Source organism: Hevea brasiliensis, chromosome 15, assembly GCF_030052815.1.
Source record: "Hevea brasiliensis isolate MT/VB/25A 57/8 chromosome 15, ASM3005281v1, whole genome shotgun sequence".
Lineage (NCBI taxonomy): Eukaryota > Viridiplantae > Streptophyta > Magnoliopsida > Malpighiales > Euphorbiaceae > Hevea > Hevea brasiliensis.
In genome coordinates this window covers 62,168,452-62,196,235 of record NC_079507.1, presented here as the reverse complement: position 1 = coordinate 62,196,235, position 27,784 = coordinate 62,168,452, and the positions used below count along the sequence as shown (strand labels likewise).

General features: G+C 32.1%; 1 protein-coding gene, 1 non-coding gene and 1 pseudogene across 2 annotated transcripts; all 3 read left to right on the top strand.

Annotated features, from left to right (window-relative positions):
* The first annotated feature begins 1,256 nt into the window (after positions 1-1,256).
* Positions 1,257-10,581, top strand: LOC110671489 (LRR receptor-like serine/threonine-protein kinase GSO1). Its single transcript, XM_058137136.1, has 3 exons — positions 1,257-1,347; positions 4,030-4,310; positions 10,156-10,581. Exons 1-3 carry the CDS (start codon positions 1,257-1,259, stop codon positions 10,579-10,581), a joined length of 798 nt encoding a protein of 265 aa, XP_057993119.1.
* LOC110671490 (receptor kinase-like protein Xa21) lies at positions 10,143-23,810 on the top strand (annotated as a pseudogene).
* LOC131174283 (small nucleolar RNA R71) lies at positions 20,358-20,465 on the top strand. Its single transcript, XR_009144531.1, has one exon. It is a non-coding gene; the product is annotated as a small nucleolar RNA R71 (small nucleolar RNA).
* Positions 23,811-27,784: the final 3,974 nt, after the last annotated feature.

The following is a 27,784-nucleotide window of genomic DNA, read 5'->3' as shown; positions in this document are numbered from 1 at the left end:
AGGCATTCTTTGATTAAAACCCTCTTATTTTAAACTTTTGACCCTTCTTTCATTAAAAATTAACCCTTGTAAATCCTTTTGAGCCTACACTATACCTAAATTTTCTTGAAAACCCTTATTGATACCTAGCCAATGAGCCAAACACTGCCACCCCTTTCATGAGAATAATTATGCATAATATTTGATATAGTGTACCAAAAATAAAATAAAATAAAAGGGAGAAAAGATGTCTATCTTATGTAAAAGTGCTAGTATATATGTATTTTTCATTATTGTCATTCAAATTGAAGGAAATCCACCCAAAGTAATTAAAGAAAATGAGTTTAGGGGTGGTATTTTTAGGAATAATTATCAAGAGAAGATACGAGATACAAACTTAAAATATCAAAGTAGTCCCTTCATTTTGTGGACTTTGTAAAATATGCTAGCACTTGAAAATTCTCATTGTGTATTTTTCTCCTCTCTAAAAAAGATAATAAATAAAAGTGTATCTTATGTTTTCAAGATTGAAAATATTCTCATGCTTTGAATCTCTTTTACCTTTTTTCTTATTAGCCTCATTTTGAGCCTCATAGCCCCATTACATCCCTAAAGACCTTTGATTTCTTGATAGTACTTGCTACATTAGTGGAGATAGGGATAGAAAGTTTGCCTCTGGGATTGAAAATTTATTCATTCATTCATCAAATTCCATCATTCTATATAGAAGCACTTTGGCTATTGATTATTCTATAGTTCTTTTTTAGTATGACTTTCTCTTTTGATTGGTTAGTTTAGGATTTTTGGATGATTAATTGACTTGAGGCTAAACGGCGAAAGCCTGGGTAAGTATTAGATTCTTTGTATCTTGAAAGATGGGTTTATGGATTGTTGGTATGGCTAGAGGTGAGTTAGATTGTTCTAGTAGGTAATTTTTATAACCCCTTGGACAAGGCACTCCAAAATTTGCATTATATTTTAAGGTTTGCTTAAGGATAAGTAGAGATTCGAGTTTGGGGGTATTTAATACATGCATTTTATATAGTCATTTAGGTTGAATTTCATAGTCATTTTATTCGTTTGGTAGTCATTTTAGTTAATTTTATTAGTTATTTAGTTAATTTTTCATAATTGTCAATTTTTGGATTAATTTATAATTTTATTTTTATTTTGTGGATAAAATGGTATTTTTAAGAAACTAAAAGATAATTGTACAAGGAGTAATTTTCAGGTCTAAAAGTGCCAAAAATGAAGCCTAAAAATTAAAGGATTTAAAGATGGCCGAAATCTACACAGGATGCTACATAGCCTTTGCAGCTTTTGTACAGAAATTGAAAGAAATTTTGGACTTGCCGAAAGTTGCACAAGGTACTGTGCAACCTATGTACATACATATGTGAGAAACTGGGAGAATAATTGAGAATTGCCGAAAGTCACAGCTACCTGCACAACTTGTGCATCTTCACGGGAGAAAGGTTTAACTTACCCAAACTTGCACAACTTCCTACACAGCCCATGCAGCTCGCTTGTGCACCTTCACGGAAGATCACTGGACTTGTTAAAACTTGCACAACCACCTGCACAACCTATGCAGCTCACCTGTGAACCTTCACGAATAATTGTAAAAATAGCCGAAACTTGCACAGCTTGTGCACCTTCACCGAAAATCTCTGGAGCTTACCGAAATGTGCACAAGATCTTGCATAAGCACTACACAGCCTGTGCACTTTCTCATTAATTGGCTAAAGGAGGAATATTTTTACACATACAGTGACCTCATACACACCATTTTTAGGGCATTTGTCAGAGGATATAAAAACCATTCTTACCTCATTTTTTGCTGTAAGGAGAAAGATTGGAAAAATAAGGAAAGGAGGAAAAGGAGCCGCCACCCTCCATTTCTGGACCCAAATTTTACTCTTCTTCTTCCTTCACGTTTTTTTCACTTCTTCTACCAGGTTTCTTCTGTTAGTAGTATGCCCTAGAGCATATCATTTTGCATGTATCTTGTACATATCTTATTAATAAAAGGCAATTTCACTTTTCCGTTTACATAATATATTTATGTGTAATAGAAAATGTCCATTGATATTTTGTTAGAAATTCTATTCTTAAGTTGTTAAGAATATGAGTGACAGTATTTCTAGCACAAAGTATCATAAATTGGTTCACAATTGAGGATACTTCACAAAGGACATGATTTATCCAGAAAGATTGTAATCATGTTTGTTCCCAAAGTATTTATATGAGATATAAATAAGATGGAGTGGTGAGTCTCATGCCACATAACAAACATAATAGGCACTTATACATGATAAGTAAGCCGAACCAGTGACGCATATGACAAGCACATGGAGTTTACTCTTGTCAATACATTGTCATATATCATATTAGTGCACATAATCTTTAGACCTGAGATAACACAGTTATCTTGTATATAGGTGATTTGAGTTTGATACTGCTTTCAAACTTATACTGTGTATCGGTATATGGGCATGTGTTGGCTCCTATTAGTTATATATGGAGATAAGTGTTGATCAAGATGGAATCCATTATCCTAAGTAAATAGGGATAAAATCCTATGTTCATTTAATTATTCTTGATGTTTGAAGTTCTTGGCCAAGACAGACAGATTTAGTCAGAAAAGAGTTTCTGATAAGAAAATCTAATTAATCAAGAACTGTAACTAAAAGAGAACATAATATTCATAGCAAATGGGGTTTGACATTAACCATGACTCCAGCTCGAATTGGGATTTTGTAATAGAGAGATTCTAGTGCATGGTAATATATGATTAAAGGTTCATTTAAGGTATTCCTTATTACTGATTGGGTGGCCATGACATACTATGCTAGGTGTCAACCATGGTCTATGAGATGCCTGAAATGATTTAGAGAAATTATTTATGGTAAGAAAGAGTTCTAATGATATTAAGAGTTAATATCATTTCTCATTTCCAATAAGTAATGAGCCTAGTAAGTCACACATCTACACAAGCTAATCACCATTTAAAATGTGATTTAATTGATTAATTAAAGAGTTTAATTAATTAATTAAAGAGGTTTGGTTTGCAATAAGATTGTAAAGTCCCTAGCATGACTTGAAACCAAATCTAGGTTATTAGATGTATAGTATAAATTAAATTTATACTTAATTTGATTAAATATGAATTTAATTATGAGAAATTAATTAATGGAGATTAATTAATTAATTAATTTATATTTGATATAAATTGATTTAAAGAGGAGAAATTATAATTTTGGGTTGAGAACTCAAATTAAAAAGTAAGGGCAAATTGGTCTTTTCATATGGTGACATATGGCACCATGAGATGCTGACACATGGCACCATATGATCTTACCACTTGTCTTCCTATGATGAAAGACCACATATCATGATTTAAATGGAGCTTGACACTTGGCTTCATAGGATTAAATCAAATAATAACAAGATGGGATCTTGTGATGACATGTGGTAAGGGAGTTAGGGTTTGACCTAAGTATGTAAAGAAAAGTTAAAAAGAAAAATCAGCCACCTCTCTTTTTTCTCTTATGTTGGATGGCAACATGCTCTCTCCCTCTCCTCTTCAATTTCTCAATTGATTCAAGGGAAAAACTATGATTTTCTCTTGAATTAAAATTATTAGAAAGTATTTCTAACTCTCAATACATTCATACAACCTTCATAAAGCATAAATCCCGTCTCAAAATTGGTTGACAAGGCTTGAGAAGCCAATCTAGGGGCTATCATTACAACTTTGGTGTGTGCTTGTGGTGGACAAACTAGAGGGACAACATTTGGGGTCCTAAGAACATCTTGGATTTGCATCAATTGTGCATCAAGAGGTTAGTACCTAAAAATCTCTCTTTTAGTTAGGGTTTAATTGAATTAAATGTTAATTCACAATCTTTAATGGCAAATGAAATTTAATGCATGCTAAAATGCGTTTTGGTATGCAATTAGACATTGAAAATTGATTAGAATCTTTTTATGTAATCCTATATTGTGCAATTTCAACATTCTAATAACATACTACAGTCTGATGCGTAGAGTATGGATCGGAAGGCATTGTTTCAACAAAAGGAGATGTTTATAGCTTTGGAATACTGTTAATGGAAACATTTACGGGAAAGAAGCCGACTGATGACATGTTTGGTGGAAGAATGAGCTTGAAGGAATATATAAAGGAAGCATCACCTGATGCAGTAGTTAAAATAGCAGATGCTAATTTGCTGAGAGGGGAAGAAAATTTTGTAGATAAGAAAGACTATATATCATTCATTTTGGGATTGGCTGTGGAATGCTGTGAAGTACCTGATGAAAGAATTGGCGTAACCCAAGTGCTGTCAACGCTCATTAGCATCAGAAATCAATTCCTAGCTGGTTTACCAAGGACTTGATGTTTAAATTTCTTCAAAATTAGGATTGCCCAATAATAATTCCCAGAATTTCAAGAAACCCATATTTATGTTACCAGAAATATTTGTATACTTCCAAAAGTAGTCCCACAAAAGAGATTCTGTTATTATAAAATATTTTGTTTGTTATAAAGTTAAATCATTTTAAAAAAACTTATATTTAGCTCTCATTGGTATTGCCCAAAAAAACATTTTTTTAAAGATGTTGGTTGGATAATATTAAAATATAGTTTAAAATTAATTTTCATAAATTTTAGTTATTAAAATATTAAAATAATAAAACTATATTTTTCTAGCCGTTCAACATCCTGCATTTTTTTTGAAAAACAATTTTGATCTTAAAATCTAAGACAAAACAGATACTAAAAAACACTGTTACATCCCGGAAAAGGAGATCCTGAATCTGCGAGGGACCTCTTCCATCAAAATAGGTTTTTTCCCAGATGTAAAGGGGCCAACTTGGCCACACCATGTGTAAAATACTGTTGAGTTGCACGTCCAAGTTTCCATATAATAGCAGCATCTGAGTTAATTCTTTAGCTAAGCAAGTAGCTCAGATGTGAACCCTTTCACTCAAAACCAAATAACTTGTTAATTTGGGTAGACTCGTAAATATTACAAAAAGTTGTAAGAATTGAGAACCCATCCATTCCTTCTACCAATGCCCAGTGTTGTTTTTTGAAACCTCAATGCGATTTTTAAGCTTTCGAAACGCATATATCCCCACTCCTAAAAGCCCACTATAATCACATCCAAGGACCTGAAATTGAAAGCCCACCACCCTTGTCTCTTAGAAGAAAAAAAAAATATATATATATATATATATATATATATAAAGTATAGTGTCATTTGTAAATAAATGACACGTGATATGATATTTTTTTAAAAAAATTTATTACATTTCACTTTCTCATTAATAACTTCCTTTCATAATAATAATAATTTTTTTTTATTTTTCTTTTAATTATCAATTTTATTTATAATTTTATTTTAATATTTATGATTTAAATTATTATTTTCTTTAAAATTTGATTTAAAAATTAAATTTTTTTGTGATTAAATATAATATTTAAAAATTATTTATATTATTATTTTTATAAATTTATTTATGTAAAAATATTATTTATCACATATCACTCTCTATAATAATAATAATAATAATAGTTTAAAATAAAAAATAATTTAACAACAACAACAATAACAATAACAACAACAACAATAATAATAATAAAATGTTTGTGGTCGCCACTAACCTAAAAAAAATTAGACATTAATCTGTAATCTCATAATCAACTATCATATAATTTAATTAACCTTAAATTATTTCATATCTTTAATAAATATTTTTATTATATTTTATATTTATTATTATTATTATTATTATAAAATCTTTATTAAAATTTGAAAGACAAAAAGTGTATTTTATATAAAAAATTATAAAAATAAAATATATAGATTTGACTTATTTATAATTAGTATGTATTAATTTTTATATTAATAATTTAATATTCTTTTTTATTTCACTTTCCTATGATTAATTAATGCTTATTATTATTATTATTATTATTATTATTATGGCTAACGTATATGCATTGAATTGAAATGATTAAATAAATGAGAAATATTTTATTGTTAGAAAATTTAAATTTAAATGCTTTTGTTGCCGTTTTTCAATTAAATAATATTTAATTATAAAATTAAATTTTTATTTAAATGGTTTCCATTTATTTGTCCATTAATATAATATGATACATGAGATATTTAATACATATCAACCACCCTCCTCTCACCAAGTATTTTCATTTTACTTAAGTTCTCTCAAATCTTTTTTTAATTTACTCTTTTTTTTATTATTTCTTTCAAAAATTATTAGTTATCATTCTCAAAATTTATTTATTTAAATATATTTAATTAATATTTATTTAATTAATAATTTTTTATAAATTTCTTATTTAATCTTTCTTAAACTTTTTAATATTTTATTTCATTATAATTATATATCGAATGTAATTATAACTAATAATCAACTCAACTAAACCTTTATCCCAAAAATTTGGGGTCGGCTATATAGATTCGCTTTCTCCACTCTAAACGATTTTTGGTTAAATTCTCAGAAATGTGTAATGCTTGTAGATCATATTGTACTACTCTCCTCTAGGTCAATTTAGGTCTACCCATTTTTTTCTTTCTATCCTCTAACCTAATGTGCTCTACTTGTCTAACTGAAGCCTCCGTATGCCTACGCTTCACATGACCAAACCACCTCAATCTCCCTTCTCTCAACTTATCCTCAATTGGCACCATTCCTACCTTTTCTCTAATACTCTCATTACGGACTTTATCTAGCCTAGTATGGCCACTCATCCACCTTAACATTCTCATATCTGCAACTCTTATCTTAGATGCATACGACTCCTTTAGTGTCCAACACTCACTACCATATAACATAGCCGGTCATATGGCTGTACGGTAAAATTTTCCTTTCAACTTATTGGGAATCTTGCGATCACATAAAACTCTTGTAGCACGTCTCCACTTCAACCATCCGGCTTTAATTCTATGACTAACATCCTCCTCACATCTCCCATCTACTTGAAAGATTGAGCCGAGATATATCGAATGTAATTATAATTAATATTAATATTTTAATTATTTATATTTTATTATAATTAATTTTCAGTAGAAATATTTTCAAATTTTAAGTAGATATCTAAATTTTTATGCATAAATTAATTAGATATCTTAATTTTTATGCATAAATTATCTCTCAACTATATTTTATATAAAAGTAAAATTTTAAAAATAGAATGCAAATATGATTATATCGAAAATTTAACTATAAGTAAAGATGATTAAAAAAAATAAAGTTACAATATTAAAATTATGAAATCTATATTTTGAAAAATAGTATACACTTTTAATATTTATTATATTAATAAAAAAATAATGATATTTTAAAATTTTAATTTTTATGAAATATATTTATCTTATATCATAAATTTATGTAAAATGATAACCATTTTTGTAAAAGAATTATTTTATAAAAAATATATCAAATTAATAAAAAAAATTTACACTAATTTAAAGATATAATATTTTTAAAAAATAATATAATAAAATGTTATTTTTAATTAATAATAATGTTATATATTTTCACTATTATTAAAATTAAATAGTTGAATTCATTATTAGTAATTTAATATATTTTTTTATTATATAATAATAAAAAATTATATTTTTATATTTTTTAAATAACATTATTTTTTCATTAATCTAATATATTTTCTGTAATCTAGATACACAAATTATGAGATAAAATATAAAAATTGCATGAAATTTAAATTATTTTTTGAATAAAGTAATTTTATTATATTGTAATTGAATTAATCATAGAAACTACTATTAATATATGTATAAAAAGAATTAAATAGGTATTTTAATTAATTACACCATAAATTAATTAAAAATTTATTATTATAATAGATAAAATTTTTTTCAAATTAAATTAAATAAGAGAGAAATTTTAATTGAAAATTAATTTAATAATAATAATTTATCTTATTGAGAATGTAATTAAAAATTTAATTAAAAAATAAAAATTATAAATTATTCATTAATATCATGCGCATTATGGTAGTTAATTAATATGGCATACATCAACAACTTCCAGCTATTTTCAGTTATGCGATATTAATGAATCTCTAAATACCTTTCTTTAGGAAATGCTCTTTCTAACCCATGTATAAAATGAAAAATAGTTGTTTTGGTAGAAATACATACCTTGGAAAAACACCCCTGATTACAATAGGTGCTGTAGAACAAAAGAAGAAAAAGAATTACCGTGAGCTAAAAGATCCAACAGAATTAAATGACAATAAGTGAGTAAACAAAGAGGGGGGAAAAAGCCTCTCTATCTCTTTATAAATAACATTTAGGTGTAAGTCATGATCAAAATAAATTTCCTCATTCTTGACCATTACAAATTAGCAAAAGATTAATTAGTCAGGCTAAGCTTGTATCATCTTTTTATTTTTCTTTTCACTTTTTTCCCCTTTGAGAAGCAAGAATAGAGCTCAGTACGTAGTTAAGCAACATAGGATGCAAAATAAATCAACAGATAAAAATGCAAACTCAACAACTATCTTCATCATAGCAAATAGTGCAAGGAAAAAAAAAAAACACATGAGTTAATTAAATTCATTTTTTAGTGTTGCGGTTATGAATGTATTAATGTCAAAGACAAAAGAAAAATTGGAGGAGATGCTGCAATATTTATATACAAACTTAGGTAAGGTTATCCGCAATTTGGTGAAGAGAACTAACCCAACCTCTAAAAGAAGCAATGCACACTCAGAACCAATCCATTGGGCGAGTCCTAACAGCCATTATTACCCAAAAATCCTAGCAAAGAAAACCAATAATACCAAATTGACCTGAAAATTAAACGAAAAACCACCAAATTAAATAGAGAACGAAATCCATATTTGATTTAGATCGATTTTCTTTAGCCATTAGAATATTCATGCTTTGTTCTCACTTTACGTTGTTTGTTTCAGAGCGCCGCTTTGGGAGCGAAACCTAAGGACAATCCGTGAGGCCCACGCCAAAGCGACAATACCGATCGCTGGTCGTTATAATTGGTATCGAGCCTGACTCCTCCAAGACGAGTGGGTGCGAGGACGCCAAGGTCGTGGGTTGTAACGGATCGTGGGGATGGCGACGTAACGCCGCAGTGCCGCCCGTCCCACATCGGAAATGGGAGAAGGGAATTCGGGCCATATATGTGGGGTCACCCTAAATCGGTCGCTTTTGGGAGCGAAACCTCCCAAGGGACAAATCCGTGAGGCCCACGGGCCAAAGCGGACAATACTGACTGGGCTGGGCTGGGTCGTTACATGATTAGCATGTAAGAAATTGAATACACAATTGCACATAATTGAAACAGAAAATCAGTAAATAGGGAGCAAAAAAACAGCACTGATTTGGAGCCTGCATGATTGTAAGCAAAGGGAGGGAGCTTAGTATAGAGACTGAAGGAATGAATCCAAGAAAACAAAAAATGAGAGAACAAAAAATAGATTTTAAGATCCTACATTAATTTGGGATAGGAGTAATGTGCTCCTTCATATTTGCTTTTTTCATATGCTTCTTAAATTCGAGACATTATAATTAAAATTGATTGATTATGAATGTAATATATGGTGAAGTATCATATCAAAGTAAATGTGAATACTAGTTACAAACATAATATATGAGATAGCCTATCGATAATACCGCGTTTATGAAGTTCGAGAAAACAAAAGAAAATTAATTTTTTAAAACTTTTTTGTTTGGACACAAATAAAAGAGAGAGAAAAAAAGAAAATTTTCATTTCTCAACTCCTTATAATTAACCCAAAATATTTCTCTAGAGTAAAATGGAGATCAATGTGTATTATTTATATTAAAATACTTAAATGTATTTTTACAACATAAAAAAATAAATATTTTCTATTTTTTTAATTAAGAGATAAATTATATTTTTTTATATTTTTATAATTTTTTAAATAATATAAAGTAAATTAAATTACTTTTATTTTTTTTATTTTTTTATTTAATTGTTTTCCACTTTCCCTACAATTAACATCCAAACAAAGGGTTATAATAAAAAAAGTAATTTTGATGGAGAGAGCATTTTTTTTTTCCGTGGAGAGAGCATATTGAGTAGGCTCATTACCAAAACTTGAATAGTTGCGTCCAACGGGAAACAAATTTTCAGGTACCATCGTCTTTGTGCAACATCTCGACACTAACAACTTTGTGGCTGAAGAACGATAATCCAGAAGGAAACGTTCCTGAGGAGATCGGCAAATTAGCCAACCTGGAGACACTCATCTTGTATGGAAACAAGCAGATTTCAGGTTCAGTGCCGTGGACCATTTTCAACATTTCTTCTTTGAGAATGATTGATTTGTCCTTCAATAGGCTATCTGGTAGCCTCCCAGATGATATCTGTCAAAATCTTTTAAATCTTCGGAGACTCGTTCTTCATCATAATCAACTGGAGGGTCAGATTCCACTTGGTTTATGGAAATGCTCTTTGGATAATAACAAATTCTTCGGAAACATCCGAACAAGTATAGGAAATCTTGCATTTCTTCAGCAGCTTTATCTGTCTTTCAATAACTTGACAGGCAAAAACTAGTATTAAGAGATCCTTCCGCGAGAGACAAAAAAGTGCCTCTCCTTGTGAAAGCAAACTGTCTCTTAAGGTCTTCATGATTTATCAGGTAATTGAACTTCTATTAAACATTTTTGCAAGTACAGGTGAAATACCGGTGGAAATTGGTTCTCTTCTTGCACTTGAGCGATTTTGGGTGGATCACAATAGCTTCACCGGTTCCACTCCCATCTTTCACAATTGGTGTGTATATATATATATATATATATATATATATATATATATATATATATGTATTTGTGGTTGGGGGCATGACCTCAGTTACAACTTTAAATCATCATGATTATTTTGCGATTCCTCAAACTCATGAATAGGTCTATCAATTACTAACCGATAAAATCCGTCAAAATAATTTATTGCTTTGAAAATTTCTTCCATGGATGAATACTCATTGACTTAACCTAATCCAGTCTTCAATAAATTTGCAGGGACTATTCCAAAAAATCTGTTCAATTGTACTTCATCGTGGGACTTAGCCATGAATGCAAATGACCTAACAGGTATATGATATCTTAATTAGCATTTGTATGTTAATTATACAGGTCATTAGAATGTTTATATTTGTAGAAAATAGAAGTTTATATTTTCCGAATTCTTGAAACTTTTCTTGTTAAAAATAATACAGTTAGCAATTGGACTAGTATCCTTTTGGTTGAAAACCCTTTTCTTTATTTTCTTTGCAATTTAAAACTAGTTGGTGATGATATCTAATTGCAATATCAACAAAGTTTAATTTGGATATCAATAGTCTCAAAGTTTTATTTTCTTTATTTTCTCTATTACACATTTTGCCGGCGAAATACCAGAGGAAATAGGGTCTCTTGTTGCACTTCAGAACTTTATTTTGGATATCAATAGCCGCAAAGGTTCTATTTACATGTTTCACTTTTTATGTTAGCATTTCAAAATAGTTTGCCTGTAGCCGATTAACACGCTGACTTCTTAATTGCAGGAACCATTCCAATAAGTCTATTTAATTGTAGTTCATTGCAGAGCTTATCTTTGAGTGAAATTGGCTTAACAGGTGGATAATTATAACCATAGGCAGATGATTAGATTGTATTTTTCTTATCCAAAATTCACATTTCGAGAAACCATTTCAAGTCATCTTAAAGATAAAAAGTTCTTAATTGAGAGCATTTGTTTTCATATTTTGGCAGGTACAATACCATCTGAGATTGGTGAACTCCGAAATCTTGAGTACTTATACCTTCAGTATAATAGCTTAACAGGGACTATCCCATCTACTTTATTCAATATGACAGCTCTAAGAATTATAGTACTTCATTCAAACCGCTTCTCAGGCAGACTTCCCTCAGAATTTGGCCATGGTCTTCCTAATCTGGAAGAAATATACCTATGGAACAATCAGTTTAGTGGACAATTTCCAAGTTCCATCTCTAATTGTTCCAAGCTCACTATTGTCGAATTGTCCACAAACTCCTTTGGGCCTATCCCTAATAGTCTTGGCAACTTAATGCATCTGGAACGGCTCAACAGAGAGGATAATCTTTTTACCGGTGAATCTTCAGTTCCGGAATTATGCTTTCTCTCTGCTCTAACAAGTTGCAAAGCATTAACCAGACTAGTATTAGCAGGCAATCCACTCAACGGCACTCTTCCAACTTCAATCGGTAATTTCTCTGCTATACGCTACTTCAATGCAGAAAGTTGTAACATCAAAGGCAACATACCAAGAGAACTAGGCCAATTGAGCAACCTGACAACCTTTATCCTGCAAAACAATGAATTGATAGGATCAGTTCCAGTTACAATAGGTAGATTGCAGAAGCTCCAAGTTTTGTTTCTCCATGGAAATAAGTTGATTGGTTCATTGCCAAATGATATTTGCCAAATGAGTAGCTTGGGAGAATTAATTTTGAGCCGAAACAACCTCTCTGGAGCTCTGCCAGCTTGCCTGGGGGATTTTAGTTCACTAAGATCTCTGCAATTAGATTCCAACAATTTTATTTCAACAATACCCTCTACCTTATGGAACCTACAAGATGTCTTAGATTTGAACTTATCATCAAATTCACTTAGTGGCCACCTACCACTAAGTATGGGAAATTTGAATGTTGTAACACAAGTGGACTTATCAAGTAATCACTTATCCGGTAGCATCCCAGTTTCCATTGGAGGCCTCCAAAACCTGATGAACCTCTCCTTAGGGCAAAACATTTTCGAAGGCCCTATTCCCGAGTCATTTGGAAACTTGATAAGCCTGGAAGCCTTGGATTTGGCAATAATAACCTGTCTGGAACAATTCCCAAGTCCCTAGTGAGGCTAAAGTACCTCACATATCTAAATCTGTCTTTCAACAAATTACAAGGATAAGTTCCCACAGAAGGAGTTTTTATAAATTTTTCATCTCAATCATTTTTTGGAAATGATGAACTTTGCGGTTCTCCCCTGTTGCAATTGACACCATGTAAAATTAGAAGTCATGGAAGATCAAAGACTACCCCCAAGAAAGTACTCTTATATATTCTTCCTGATATGATATTGATAATTGTTGTCATACTTGTCTCATTAAGATGATAGAAGGCAACAGTTAAGATGGAAACTGTGGCTGATCCAGATCTCGTGATTGTGACAACTTGGAGAAGAATTTCCTTCCAGGAACTTGAAAAGGCGATGATGTGTCCCAACCACAAGTGCACGGGTTGTTCAAGTAGTATAAAAAAAGATATCGTTCCCACGGAGAGTTGTGTTTTCAATTGAATTTTTAATGTAAAATAAAATATGTAAAAATTGTATTTTAATCAAATTAATAAAAGAAATTTAGGAATTTGAAGCATAAGGTATGAAAATGCAAAACCAAATTCAAACAATGACTAATTTAATAATTCGCAAAATAAAGAAATTGATAATATTAATAATGAAAATTAATAAAATGAGATTAAACTAAACACTCAAAAGTAAAATTCCAAGTAATAATTGATGAAAGACGATTTTGGAGTTAATGGTTCATATTTAAGTCATTTTGGGATTTTCCCTAGCTAGCCCAATCCATGAAATTTATGGGTTTAAAGGAGATTAATTCTAAAATCCTTTGAAAACTCTTTCGAGTGAGACAAAGAGTGCCTTAATTAACTTAATCCTACTTTCGTGGAGTTAAAATTAACCAAGACCCATTAGGTTCTTTAATCAATCTATTAAAACTCTCTTAACTCTTAGTCTATTTCTAGATCTAAGTTAATTAAGTCCAATTTCTTGATTAACTATCACTTGATTTTCTCCTTTCGGTGCTTCAACCAAGGATTAAGAACATAACTTAATGGGGCCCTTCATTAAGCATGTGAATAAGCACACAAGAAATAGATTAAACCTCAAAAATTTCATTAAATTGGGATTAACCCAGTTCAAATCCACAAAAATAACTAAAATATTACATCCCTTACTCCAGAATCAAAGGAAACTACTCACAATCCATGTTTAACATAAGAAATTCTAAGTAAAAGAGGAAATAGATCATGAAAATAAACTAAAACTAAAGAAACCCAATACAAGAAAGGTAGAAAATATGCAAGAAAAGAAAGAAAACTCCAAATCTGTCTGGAAATGGAGGGGGTGACGTTTTAGCTCCCCTTTTTGACTCTTCAGCTGCTGCTCCTTTTCTTTTCTTTTTCCTCCCCTCTCTAAAATGGGATAAGGGCCTATTTATATCTTTTTCTCTGACAAGTAGCCCTAAAATGGTGTGTTTGAGGTGTGTTTTTATGAGGGAATCTTCTACCAGCTCATTATGAAGACTTTATGAAACTGCATAAGTGGACTGCATAAGTTATGCAGTCCCTTATGCGCTTACCGGTTCTGGGCTCTTCATGCGAACCGCATGAGCAGGGTGCAAGACCGCATAAGTTATGCGCTTCGTGAGGTCGCATAAGAAAGGCAGAAGAATCGCATAAGTTATGCGGCAACTTATGCATTTCGCAGTTTGGGATATTGTTTCTTCTCCTTGTGCAGAACTGCACAACTTATGCGGCAAGTTATGCGCAATTTGGCCAATGCATACTTTAACTTTGAAACTTGTTTTTGACATCTTTGGCCGTAGAAATCACTGCTCAATGGCAAAATTTCTTTTTTAGTCCCTCAAAAATACCATTTTTCCTACAAAACAAAGTAAAATTACAAATTAATCCAAAATTGGCAATTATGAAAAACTATCTAAATAACTAATGAAATTAGCTAAAAGTGACTAATAATCAAATAAAATGGCTATGAAATTAAACCTAAATGACTATGCAAAATGTATGTATCAAATATCCCCAAACTCAAGTTTTTGCTTGTCCTCAAGCAAACTTTAAAATATAATGCAATTTTTAGGGGTGCCTTGTCCAAAGAGCTATGAAAATCACTTATTAAAGTAACTTAACATACCTTTAGCCATACCAACAATCCATATACCCATCCTTCAAAAATGCAAAGAATTTAATGCTTATCCAAACTTTCACCGCTTAGCCATCAAGTCAAATATCAGCCAAAATTCCTAAACCAACCAATCAAAAGAGAGAGTCATGCTCAAAAGGAATTCTAGAACAATCAATAGTCAAAGTGTCTCTATATAGAATGATGGAATTGAATGAATGGATGGATAATTTTCCAATCCCATAGGCAAATTCCCTACTCCTATCTCCACTAATGTAGCAAGTACTATTAAGACATCAAAGGTCTTTTTAGGGATGTAATGGGGCCATGGGGTTCAAAATGAGGCTAAGAAGAAAAAGGGGAAAAATGATTCAAAGCATGAGAATATTTTCAATCTTGAAAACATAAGGTACACTTCTTATTTTATTATTATTATTATTTTTTGTATATATATATATATATATATATATATATATATATATATATATATATATATATATATATATATATGGAGGAGAGAAATACACAATGAGAATTGTCAAGTGCTAGCATATTTTACAAAATACATAAAAATGGAGGGACACTTTGATACTTTAAACTTGTATCTTGTATTTTCTCTTGATGATTATCCCTAAAAATGCCACCCCCAAACTCATTTCCTTTAATTACTTTGGGTGGATTTCTTTCAATTTGAATGACAATAGTGAAAAGCACATATACTAGCACTTTTACAAGATGACAAGCATTTCTTCTCCCTTTCATTAATATATATATATATATATTTTTCTTCTTCTTTTTTTATATCAGAGTATAAAGTGTACCTAATATTCAATTATCCTCATGAAAAGGGTTGGAGTGTTTGGTTCATTGGCTAGGTAGCAATAAGGGTTTCAAGAAAAATTAGGAATAAAAAGGCTCAAAGGGGTTTGCAAGGGTTAATTTTAATTAGAAAAAAGGCCAAAGGTTTAAAATGAGAAGGTTTAAATCAAAGAATGCCTAATCATCTCTCTTTTCAAGTATAAGCTGGTATTTCGCCTCGAAAGGTTTAAAAAATTTGTTCTAGGATTGGTGAGACACTACTTGACTACTTTTTATCCTATAGCTCTCTCTAAACACTTCCATCTCCAAATGACTAGTTGCATGCCTTTTTGGCTAAGAAGATATAGGCAAACGACAAGCACTTCAAAACTTTGCACCTCTTAGGAAACTTTCAATCCACAAACCCAACTAAAGGTAAGTCAAATCACTCTTATAAGCAACTTCCTATAACTCAAAGGACTTGGCAAAAATTTTATTTTATAAATGCATGATTCCTAAAAAAAAAAAATTGAGCAATGCATTAACTAAATAAAACAAATCTATTTGTAATATCTACATGGTATGATTCCTAGATAATGTGTAATGTATGTATATATGTACAATATAATGTATGCAATCTAATTACAATGTATGTGTATGCTAATGAAATGGAATGAAATGTTTTTTTTTTTTTTGTACTATTTCCTATATTAAAATGTGAAAACTTTTTGCAAAAATCAAAATTAAAACATTAATGCATACCCCCAAACTCAAAATTGGACATTGTCCTCAATGTCTAAGGTAGTGCATAGTGAAATTCAAGTTAAAAATGAATAACCAGGTATTAGTGAAATGAAAAGCAAATGTGAAAGGTTACCTGGCATAGGACAGTGATTTAGCAGCTAAATTGTGAATTCAAGAGATGATGGTGATGCATAAGAAAGCTGCACAAGTTATGCACAATAAATGCTGTACAGAACAGGTGCATAAGGAGAGTGCATAAGCTGTGCAGTATGGCATGAGTTGCATAAGGGACTGCACAAAGTGCTATGCAACATTTGCGTAAGGAGTTTCACAAACATGCAAGATATTGAACAGTTGCAAGATAATGATATATCAAGGAAAATGTGCAAACACCAGCAGAGGTATGTAAATATATACAAGTATAACCAGCCGCACAAGTTATGCAAAGATACAAAACCTTGAAATGAGTTGCATAAATAATCGCACAAGTTGTGCAAAGGACTAAAAATCAGAGTGCATTATATAATAGAAAAAATGAAAAGAATTGTGGGTCAAGAAGGAATGTACACTAGTATGCAAAATTGGAGCTCACAATCGTAAAGCAACAGTGAAAAGCCAAAGTTACCATCTGTTCAATTTGTTCAGCAAACTAAATCAAAGCAAGTTAAATTTGTTCTAGCAACTATAAAAATGTAAACACTGTATATAAAGGGAAACTACTAGAAGCTAAACAAGAATAGATCAAGAATCAATCTATTTTTATGGCTTTGCCCTTGTCTAAAGGGTCTGCTGCTGAACTGGATGGGGGTGCTACTGTTGAGGTGGTGGCTGGGATGGAGGTGATGGTGCACAAGTTATACAGGTCCTTATGCAAATTTCGGCAAAAATGAAATGACAGGAAGTTAAGTGATGCGAAAGTGCATAAGTTATGCACTAAGTTGTGCAGGTTTCGGCAGAAATGAGAAACAGGACAAAAATGAAGTATAAAAACTGCACAAGTTGTGCAGTTTGCCTATGCACAATTCAGCAGAAACAAAAGTTGATAAAATCACTTTGCAAATTTGGAAATTGCAAGGGAAAATGATTTTTAATGTTTAAACTTCATTAAAAATGAGAATTTTTAGCCAAAAAATTGCATGAATCATTAAAAGTTAACATAAAAATTCATCAACATATGCAAATCCAAATTAGTTGCACATTCAAGTTCATGATAGCAAAAATTTCTACATAAAAACTTGTGAGCAATATCATTTCAACTCAAAACCTGCAGCTTGACATTAATCACATTTTAAGCTTAGCATGAACCAATACCACTGCAGTACAATCAGAAAGTTGCATTTATCCACAAAAACAAATCATGCATGCTTAGTTTTTCCAATCTAGCACCATAAAATTGAATAACACAGCCCAATTGAGCTCACAACCACAAAAATGAACCACTCACCATAATACCAATATTAAAGACATAGATATATGAAGATAATACACCCAACCTTAGCCAATAAGAAATAGTTGATAGCATATGCTGTAGAATTAGCTCACAAAAACTTCTTTGCACAAGCTACAAGAATCTGCAACAAAGGCAACTAAAACAAATCAGTTTTGGGGAAGTAAACAATTAAAACATCAAGTAAGAATAACTTCCCAACAGTGCAATAGCCTCTAGTCCTTCAAAATGCATCTACAAAAGGAAAAATTCAACAATGTCAAAATTGAATTTGAGGGATAGTTAAAACAAAAATAATGCAAATAGAATAAACTTAATAAAAATAGAATAAAGAAACTTGGGGTGCCTCCCAAGAGCGCCAATTTATGGTCCTTAGCTTGACCCTTGTCATGCTTCATGGTGGCTGGAATTGGAATTTATTGCCTCTATTTCCAATAGGTGCTTCAATGAATCTATACTTCATTTTTTTTCCATCACATAAGAAGATCCTTGTTGCTTTGTCTAAAAATACCATTTCTTTCTTGACGACCTTTGGTGCATCTTTTTCTTTGAGAGATGGTTGTTTGACCTCACTTTTCTCCACTTTCTCAAGTTGAAAGATTGGTGCCATATGACAAGGTGGATTACTCTTCAAATGTTGTGCAAATACAGCCTCTTTTGGATTTTCATCATTGATAGTCCCTTCATGGACAAGACAACTTTTAAGAGAAGCCTTTGGATAGCTCTTTCTAAAGTGCTCTTTTGCTAACTCATCAACTATATCAATTCTCAAACAAGAGTCTACATCTTCATGTTGCTTCTTTTTGTCATTGCTAATATTGAAGACTAACTGATCCTCTCCGACTCTAAGAGTAAGCTTTTCACCTTTCACGTTAATCGAAGCACCAACTGTAGCCAGGAAATGCCTCCCCAAAATGATTGGGATATGAGAATCCTCTTTCATGTCCAAAATGACAAAGTCAACTGGGATGTAAAATTTTCCAACCTTCAGTGGTATATTTTCCAAGATCCCTTCTGGATACTTAATTGATCTGTCTGCCAACTGAAGAGAAATGTGGGTTGGCTTAAGATCTCCCATGTTAAGCTTCTCATAGATGGAGAGGGGCATAAGGCTTATACTAGCTCCTAAATCACATAAAGCTTTTACAGAACATGATTCCCCAATGTGGCATGGAATTGAAAAACTCCCTGGATCTTTGAGCTTTGGAGGAAGTTTCCTTTGGAGGATAGCACTGCATTCCTCAGTTAAGGCTACAGTCTCATAATCTTCAAGTCTTCTTTTGTTTGAGAGAATTTCTTTTAAAAACTTAGCATAAGAAGGCATTTGGGAAAGAGCATCAATAAAAGGCACATTTATATATAGCTTCTTCAAAACCTCTAAGAAATTCCCAAATTGCTTATCAAGCTTGGCTTTTTGAAATCTCTGTGGAAAGGGAAGCTGTGGCTTGTAAGGCTCTGGAGGTATGTATTTCTCTTCTTTCTCTTAAACCTCCTTTTTACCTTTTCTTGCACTCTCTTTTTCACTCTCTTGTTTTTCATCTCCCTCAAAATCTTCCTCATTATCTCTCTTCTCAACTTTTTCACTCTTCTCATTATGCACTATTTTACCACTCCTTAGTGTGATGGCATGACATTGCTCCCTTGGATTTTCTGTTTGACTAGGAAGTTTCCCCATAGAATTGGTACTTGATGAGCATGCTTGTTGTGCAATCTGATTTTCCAGCATCCTATTGTGTGTTTACATTTGTTCCAGCCTTGCTTTCATCTCTCTCATCTCTTCATCATGCTTAGTTTGGTTAGCAAGAATTTGTTGTAATAAAGCTTCCGTGGTAGAACTTTGTTCTTGCTGTTTTGGTAGAGGTGCAGGATTTGCATTCTTTTGCTGAAAACTAGGTGGTGGTTGCCTAGGTTGTTGGTATTGATGCCCTTATTGTTGTGGTGAAAAGTTCTGAGTTGAAGCTTGATTTTGCTGATTCTCCTATGAAAAATTGGGATCCAAGCATATGAAGGATAATCTACTCCACAGCTCATTGTTCCTTCTGCATAAGTGACTTGTTGAGAACTTCCAGAGCATGATGATGAACTGACTAGCATACTTAAATCCTCCATTTTCTTAGCAAGGACATTAGTGAGTGCATTAAATTTGGCATTGATCATGTTGAATGGATCAAGCTCATACATTCCACCAACTTGCCATTTTTGAGTTGGAGTTGACCCTCTTGGACTACTCCATAGATGATTGTTCTTTGCTATTTTCTCTAACAACTCATAAGCTTCATCTTCATGCTTAATGATGAATTCCCCTCCAGTTTGAGCATCAATGATTCCTCTGATAGCAGGAGTGACATTTGTGTAAAAATTCTGGTTTATCATCCATTTAGGAATGGCATGATGTGGACATTGTCTCTCCAACTCCTTCCATCTCATCCATGACTCATAAAGAGTCTCATCTTCTCTTGGTCTAAAAGCAATCATTTGATTCCTCAACTCTTGAGTTTTTCCAGGTGGAAAGTATTGGGCAAGAAATGCATCAGTGAGCTGCTCCCAATTTGTAATTGAGTTGTGAGGTAAAGAATCAAGCCAATCCAATGCTCTATCTTTCAAAGAGAATGGAAACAATTTTAGCCTTGCTGCATCATCAGACACTCCTGGTTGCTTTTGCATGTCACAGATCATAACAAAATTCTTAAGATGAGTATGAGGATTTTCTGAAGGATGACCCCCGAATTGGGAATTTTGAATTATTTGAAGAACCCCAAAATCCATCTTATAGCTATTTGCATCAATTCTTGGTCTTGCTATGCTCTCTCTCAAATCATCAAAACGAGGAAATGCATGATCCATCATACTTTCTCTAGGCACATTAGCATTTACAACCTCTTCAACTTGGGCTACATGTTCATTGTTTCGATCATTTCCAGCACTGCCACCACCAATTCTAATTCTTTCATCAGCCATGTCTGCTTCAATTTCAGTTTCTCTTAAGGCTTCTTTCCTTTTTCTGGTTTCTTTCTTGTTGGCTCTACAAAATTTCTCAATTTCAGGATTAAACAATAAGGATGTGTCACTTGTGCTTCTAGCTCTTCTCATAAAAGATTAAGAGTACCTAAAAAGAACAAACAAACACAAAATGAAAAGATAACAAAGATAAAACTATAAACAACTAAAATAATCAAGAATTCAATATTAAACAAACAACTCCCCGGCAACGAAGCCAAAAACTTAATGTGTCCCAACCGCAAGTGCACGGGTCGTTCAAGTAGTATAGAAAAAGATATCGTTCCCACGGAGAGTTGTGTTTTCAATTAAATTTTTGATGTAAAATAAAATATGTAAAAATTTTATTTTAATCAAATTAATAAAAGAAATTTAGGAATTTGAAGCATAAGGTATGAAAATGCAAAACTAAATTCAAACAATGACTAATTTAATAATTCGCAAAATAAAGAAATTGATAATATTAATAATGAAAATTAATAAAATGAGATTAAACTAAATACTCAAAAGTAAAATTCCAAGCAATAATTGATAAAAGACGATTCTGGAGTTAAGGGTTCATATTTAAGTCATTTTGGGATTTTCCCTAGCTAGCCCAATCCATGAAATTTATGGGTTTAAAGGAGATTAATTCTAAAATCCTTTGAAAACTCTTTCGAGTGAGACAAAGAGTGCCTTAATTAACTTAATCCTACTTTCGTGGAGTTAAAATTAACCAAGACCCATTAGGTTCTTTAATCAATCTATTAAAACCCTCTTAACCCTTAGTCTATTTCTAGATCTAAGTTAATTAAGTCCAATTTCTTGATTAACTATCACTTGGTTTTCTCCTTTCGGTGCTTCAACCAAGGATTAAGAACATAACTTAATGGGGCCCTTCATTAAGCATGTGAATAAGCACACAAGAAATGGATTAAAACTCATAAATTTCATTAAATTGAGACTAACCCAGTTCAAATCCACAAAAATAACTAAAATATTACATCCCTTACTCCAGAATCAAAGGAAACTACTCACAATCCATGTTTAACACAAGAAATTCTAAGTAAAAGAGGAAATAAATCATGAAAATAAACTAAAACTAAAGAAACCCAATACAAGAAAGGTAGGAAATATGCAAGAAAAGAAAGAAAACTCCAAATCTGTCTGGAAATGGAGGGGGTGACGTTTTAGCTCCCCTTTTTGACTCTTCAGCTGCTGCTCCTTTTCTTTTCTTTTTCCTCCCCTCTCTAAAATGGGATAAGGGCCTATTTATATCTTTTTCTCTGACAAGTAGCCCTAAAATGGTGTGTTTGAGGTGTATTTTTATGAGGAAATCTTCTGCCAGCTCATTATGAAGACTTTATTGAACTACATAAGTGGACTGCATAAGTTATGCAGTCCCTTATGCAGTTTTCGGCTGGTTCCTGGGCTCTCTGTGCGAAACTGCATGAGTAGGGTGCAAGACTGCATAAGTTATGCAGTTTTCCATGAGGTCGCATAAGCAAGGCACGAATCTGCATAAGTTATGCGGCAACTTATGCAGATTTCGGTAGGTTTGGGACATTGTTTCTTCTCCTTGTGCAGAACTGCACAACTTATGCGGCAAGTTATGCGCAATTTGGCCAATGCATACTTCAACTTTGAAACTTGTTTTAGACATCTTTGGTTGGAGAAATCACTCTTCAATGGCAAAATTTCTTTTTTAGTCCCTCAAAAATACCATTTTTCCTACAAAACAAAGTAAAATTACAAATTAATCCAAAATTGGCAATTATGAAAAACTATCTAAATAACTAATGAAAATAGCTAAAAGTGACTAATAATCAAATAAAATGGCTATGAAATTAAACCTAAATGACTATGCAAAATGTATGTATCAGGCGACGGATGGATTCTGCAGTAGCAACCTACTTGGTACAGGGGGTTCTGGTACTGTATATAAAGGAAGACTTAGTGATGGGATGGATGTTGCTAGAAAGGTTTTCAATTTGCAACTTGATGGAGCATTCAAGAGTTTTGATGCAGAGTGTGAGGTAATGAGCAATATCCGCCATCGCAATCTTGTCAAAATTATAAGTTGTTGCTCTAACATTGACTTGAAGACATTGGTGTTGGATTACATGCCAAATGGGAGCTTGGAAAAGTTGTTGTACTCTCATAACTATTGTTTGGATATCCTGCAAAGGCTCGACATAATGATAGATGTTGCATCAGCATTGGAATATCTTCGTCATGGCTTCTCTAGACCTATTGTTCATTGTGATTTGAAGCCCAGCAATGTCCTGCTAGATGCAAATATGGTTGCTCATGTAGCTGATTTTGGCATCGCCAAGCTCTTAGGTGAAGGAGATTCTATGACACAAACAAGAACCTTGGCCACTATTGGGAATATGGCACCTGGTAATGTTGTAGAATTTTTTGTTCTTTTTATGTAATCCTATATTGTGTAATTTCAACTTCTTAATGACATACTTCAATCTGATGTGTAGAGTATGGATCAGAAGGCATTGTTTCAATGAAAGGAGATGTTTATAGCTTTGGAATACTGTTGATGGAAACATTTAAGAGAAAGAAGCCGACTGATGACATGTTTGGTGGAAGAATGAGCTTGAAGGAATATATAAAGGAAGCATTACCTGATGCAGTAGTTGAAATAGCAGATGCTAATTTGCTGACAGGGGAAGAAAATTTTGCAGATAAGAAAGACGGTGTATCATTCATTTTGGGATTGTCTGTGGAATGCTGTGTTGAAGTTCCTGATGAGAGAAATGGCATAACCCAAGTGCTGTCAACACTCGTTACCATCAGAACTCAATTCTTAGCTACTTTAGCAAAGACTAATGAGATTGGACGATAGGACTGTATGTCATTTTAAAATGGATTAGAAGACGTCTCAAACTCTCGAAATAATCTTAAAATAAATTGAAATCTTTGAATTTGTTTATTTCTCGATGAATTTGAATGGGATACTAGAGGCAAGCCTGCACATTGCTGCGGCCAACCAGTTATTATTTTTTTTTTTAAGAAGAGCCCTCTAATACTATAATACTATTATATTATTAGCGCGGCAAAGGATAATACAATTATATTATTAATATAAATATCTTTAAAATGTTGATTATTATAAGAGGTTAACTTCTATAGGTATCTTTAAAATTTGTTTATTTATGAAAAAGAAAATATGCTATTTAATATTATTATGATTACTTTGATAATAACACTAATATTTGAAAGAAGAACAGAAAAGCGAATCACTGGCAGAAGATTAGATTCCCATCTAATTAACTAATGTAGGGGGGTAAAAGTATATATTGTGAAAATCACACTCACATAAAATAAAAAATATAAAATTTAATATGTTTTAATGTAAATTTATTCTACCAATAAATTCACTATAAAAAAAATAATTATACACACTAATTATTTTTATTATTTTCAAAATCATTCCAATAAAACTCACAGAATTCAATACTCCTCTCCACTTTATGAGTTCTCTATAATACATCTTTATAATGGCCAACCAACAACTCTCTACTTCATGAGCTCTCTACAATACACCTATATAATCGCCAACCAACTACACATATACATAAGCCATTAAAACCTAATCTTTTTAGAACTCTAATTATTAAATTTTATAATTTAAACTTTACTAAACTTTCTAAATTAATTATATTTCCTAATTTTAATTACACTTGACTCTAACAGTATATAAACATATTCTCCAAAGAAAACATGGTTATAGCATATCAGCATATAATATATACCTAGTCCTCAATCAGCGTAGGATGATTTAATTCATTTATTGGATTATATAATTTACTAATACAGTTATAATTAAGAGCTATAGGTGATTTAATTCATTTATAACTTTTTTGGTCTTAATTCATTTATAACTTAAATTGTGTATTTTATGATTACTTAGTTTCATACAAAGTGTAATTATTTTATTACAGAAAATAAAATAATTTTACGTAAATTTCTAGCTTATCTTATTAGAGTTTTATAAAATGATTATTTTTTTATGTAAAGTAGTTAATTATAAAAATTTTATTAACTTAACGAAAAAAAACCTCATTTAAAATAACAAATATAATATTTTTTAAAAATTTAATAAATAATATTTAATAAACCTAAACTTGTTCTATAATTTTAAAATAAAATTTACTATACATAATTCATCTTTTAGATTTTTTTTAAAAAAAATATTATATGTGCTTTTTTTATTTAAGGAAACTTTATTGTTTTTAGTTAAATTAATAAAATTTTTGTAATTAACTAATTTATGGAAAAGAAAATTATTTTACAAAAATCTAATAAGATGAGCAGTGAATTTATGTGAAATTATCTTATCTATCGTAAAAGTAATTATACTTAGTATGTAATCAAATAACCATAAAATTCTCTAACTTAAATTATTAAAAAATTAAATAATAAAAGATAATATTAAATTATATATAGTGTATAATTATTAATTAATATATGTATGTATATACACACATACATTACAATATGTTAATTTAATATAAATATATAATTGTATTAAAATAAAATTTATATATATATATATATATATATATATAAGCCAAATATAAGCCAAATACATCTTCAGACATCTAATATATATTTTTACCTATTAAACACTTGAACAATTTTTGTGATCCATCACACACCTCAAATTAGAAAAGATATCATATCAACACAAAATTGCACAGTGAACAGGAAAGTAATTTACACACGCTAAACAGCAAGTGAAGAGGAGCTTGTTTGCTTAGCTGGCACCTCAGCTGCATAAAAACAACACTATTTTGGCCAAAATCTCCATCCTTTATAGATCGAAGACTTCTTGATGATCTTTCCCTGCTAAATATCCTTCAAAAAGAACTCAACCGAGAAATGGAACCACCAACCGGCTTATTGCTAAAAGATGATTTGCACCCTCAGACGTCCCCTCTACTCACACAGTTAATGTAGAATTCACCGGCTCCAAAGGCGGAGCTGTTGCTGCACCATCGGTTGGACCCTCAAGGGTCACCAGCTGAATTCTTAGCTCAGGCTCTGTGCGGCAAATGGGGCAAGTAGGTTGCGAAGTTAACCATTTACCTGTACACTGTGAAGTTAACCATTTTTCTGTACACTCCGCATGGAAAGTATGGTTGCAATTAGGTAACAACCTTGCCATTTCTTGATCCTCAAAAACGCTTAAAAAAACAACACGTTCTATTGATGAGGCATCATCATTTTCATCATTGCCAGTTTGCTTGTAGACAAATATGGATGTGCTTTCTTTGTCAAAAGGCTTATCTTTGGCAGAGGAGACAATCTCTTTACTATCTCGATAGATTTGAAGGAGCAGAACAGTTTCGATTAGATGTGGCACAAAATCCAAATGACAAAGGGGTTAATATGGTGCTTTCTTTGTGAAGCTCAGTTGTGTGGAGTTGATGAGGCAAGGCAGCGATTTCTTGAGGTTGGCAGAGATCCACGACCTGTCATGCGGGAAGCGTATGAGATGTTTAAAGATGGTGGTGATCCAGAAAGGCTTTTCACTGCATTTTCTAATGGCCCAGATAATGAATATTTCTATGCTTATTTTATGTTGGGCTATATCATGAATCCCAGAATAAACTAGATGCAACCAAATTCATATAGTTGCTGCATTTATGTCTCCAAGGTTCATTGCCTATGTCGAAACTGGAGCATCAACTGAATTTTGCTGCAACTTGGAAACTACAATTCTTGATAGTTCTGCTTATTCTGGTTTTGATGTTCTTCAGAATGTTAAGAAATCATTTTAAGGCATTACAGAGGTAAGTTGAATGAGGTAAAATGCAAAATTATATGAATAATCTTATTGCATATTTCTTCTTATATAAGATTGCCTTACCTTTGTTGCTTTGTTTTTGTAATACCAAAGAAGACATATTAATAGTTATATTGAGTGATCTGTATTTGGAGCTTCCATTATAATTAATTCATATATTCTATCAAAAAAATATGGGAAGTGCTTCTATTGTTGGTCAATTTGCCATTCATCCTCAAGAACGCTAAATACCTTTACTCTGCATCCTGGAAAATTTGCAAATGCTTCTTTGCCTCAACTTGCAGAAATAATTTACTTTGAACTTCCGTTTGCACTCTTAATGCCTCCTTGACTTCATAACCCACATTGATATAGAAAGTACTAATAGTCGGTGAAGAATTACTGCCACCAGGGAAAGGTATGATGCAAATAACCCATCCCTGGATGCTTCATCAAAACCCTTCCTTGATTGTTTACCCAGTCTATACTTTTGGAGGTGACTGTGTTATAGTCATCAGGCCAGTTCGAGCAAGAGACGATGGCATCCAATAGCGGACTGCTGCTGTGCGTGCGCGATTGTGCTTGAACCATGGAACAAAAGCTCTTTTGATCCACATCTATTATTCTCTACAAAAGGCCTACGTTGGGGCAAGTGAATAGCTTGATTGACTATGGATTTGAGGGCCCCTTAAACCCATTTTCCCATTTTCCAACCCCTTTCCCTATTTTGTTCAACAACCACACAAACTACTGCTTTATCAATAATGAGGCCACCTACAGGACCAGCACACGCCAACTATGCCCAAGGGATCAAGAATAGTGCCAACTGGTGAAAAGATGAGAGAGGGAGAGAGAGGCGATAAACTTGGAGGACAAAGTTCGTGCATGCATGGAGCGGGAACGATGAGATTGCTTGGAATAATCAAGATCCAGCTATGACCAATATCATAATTAGAAGGACCATTAAATTTTCACCATTTGGCAGGCAATTGACATGTCAAGCGCGTGTTGCTCACAATTCTTTCATT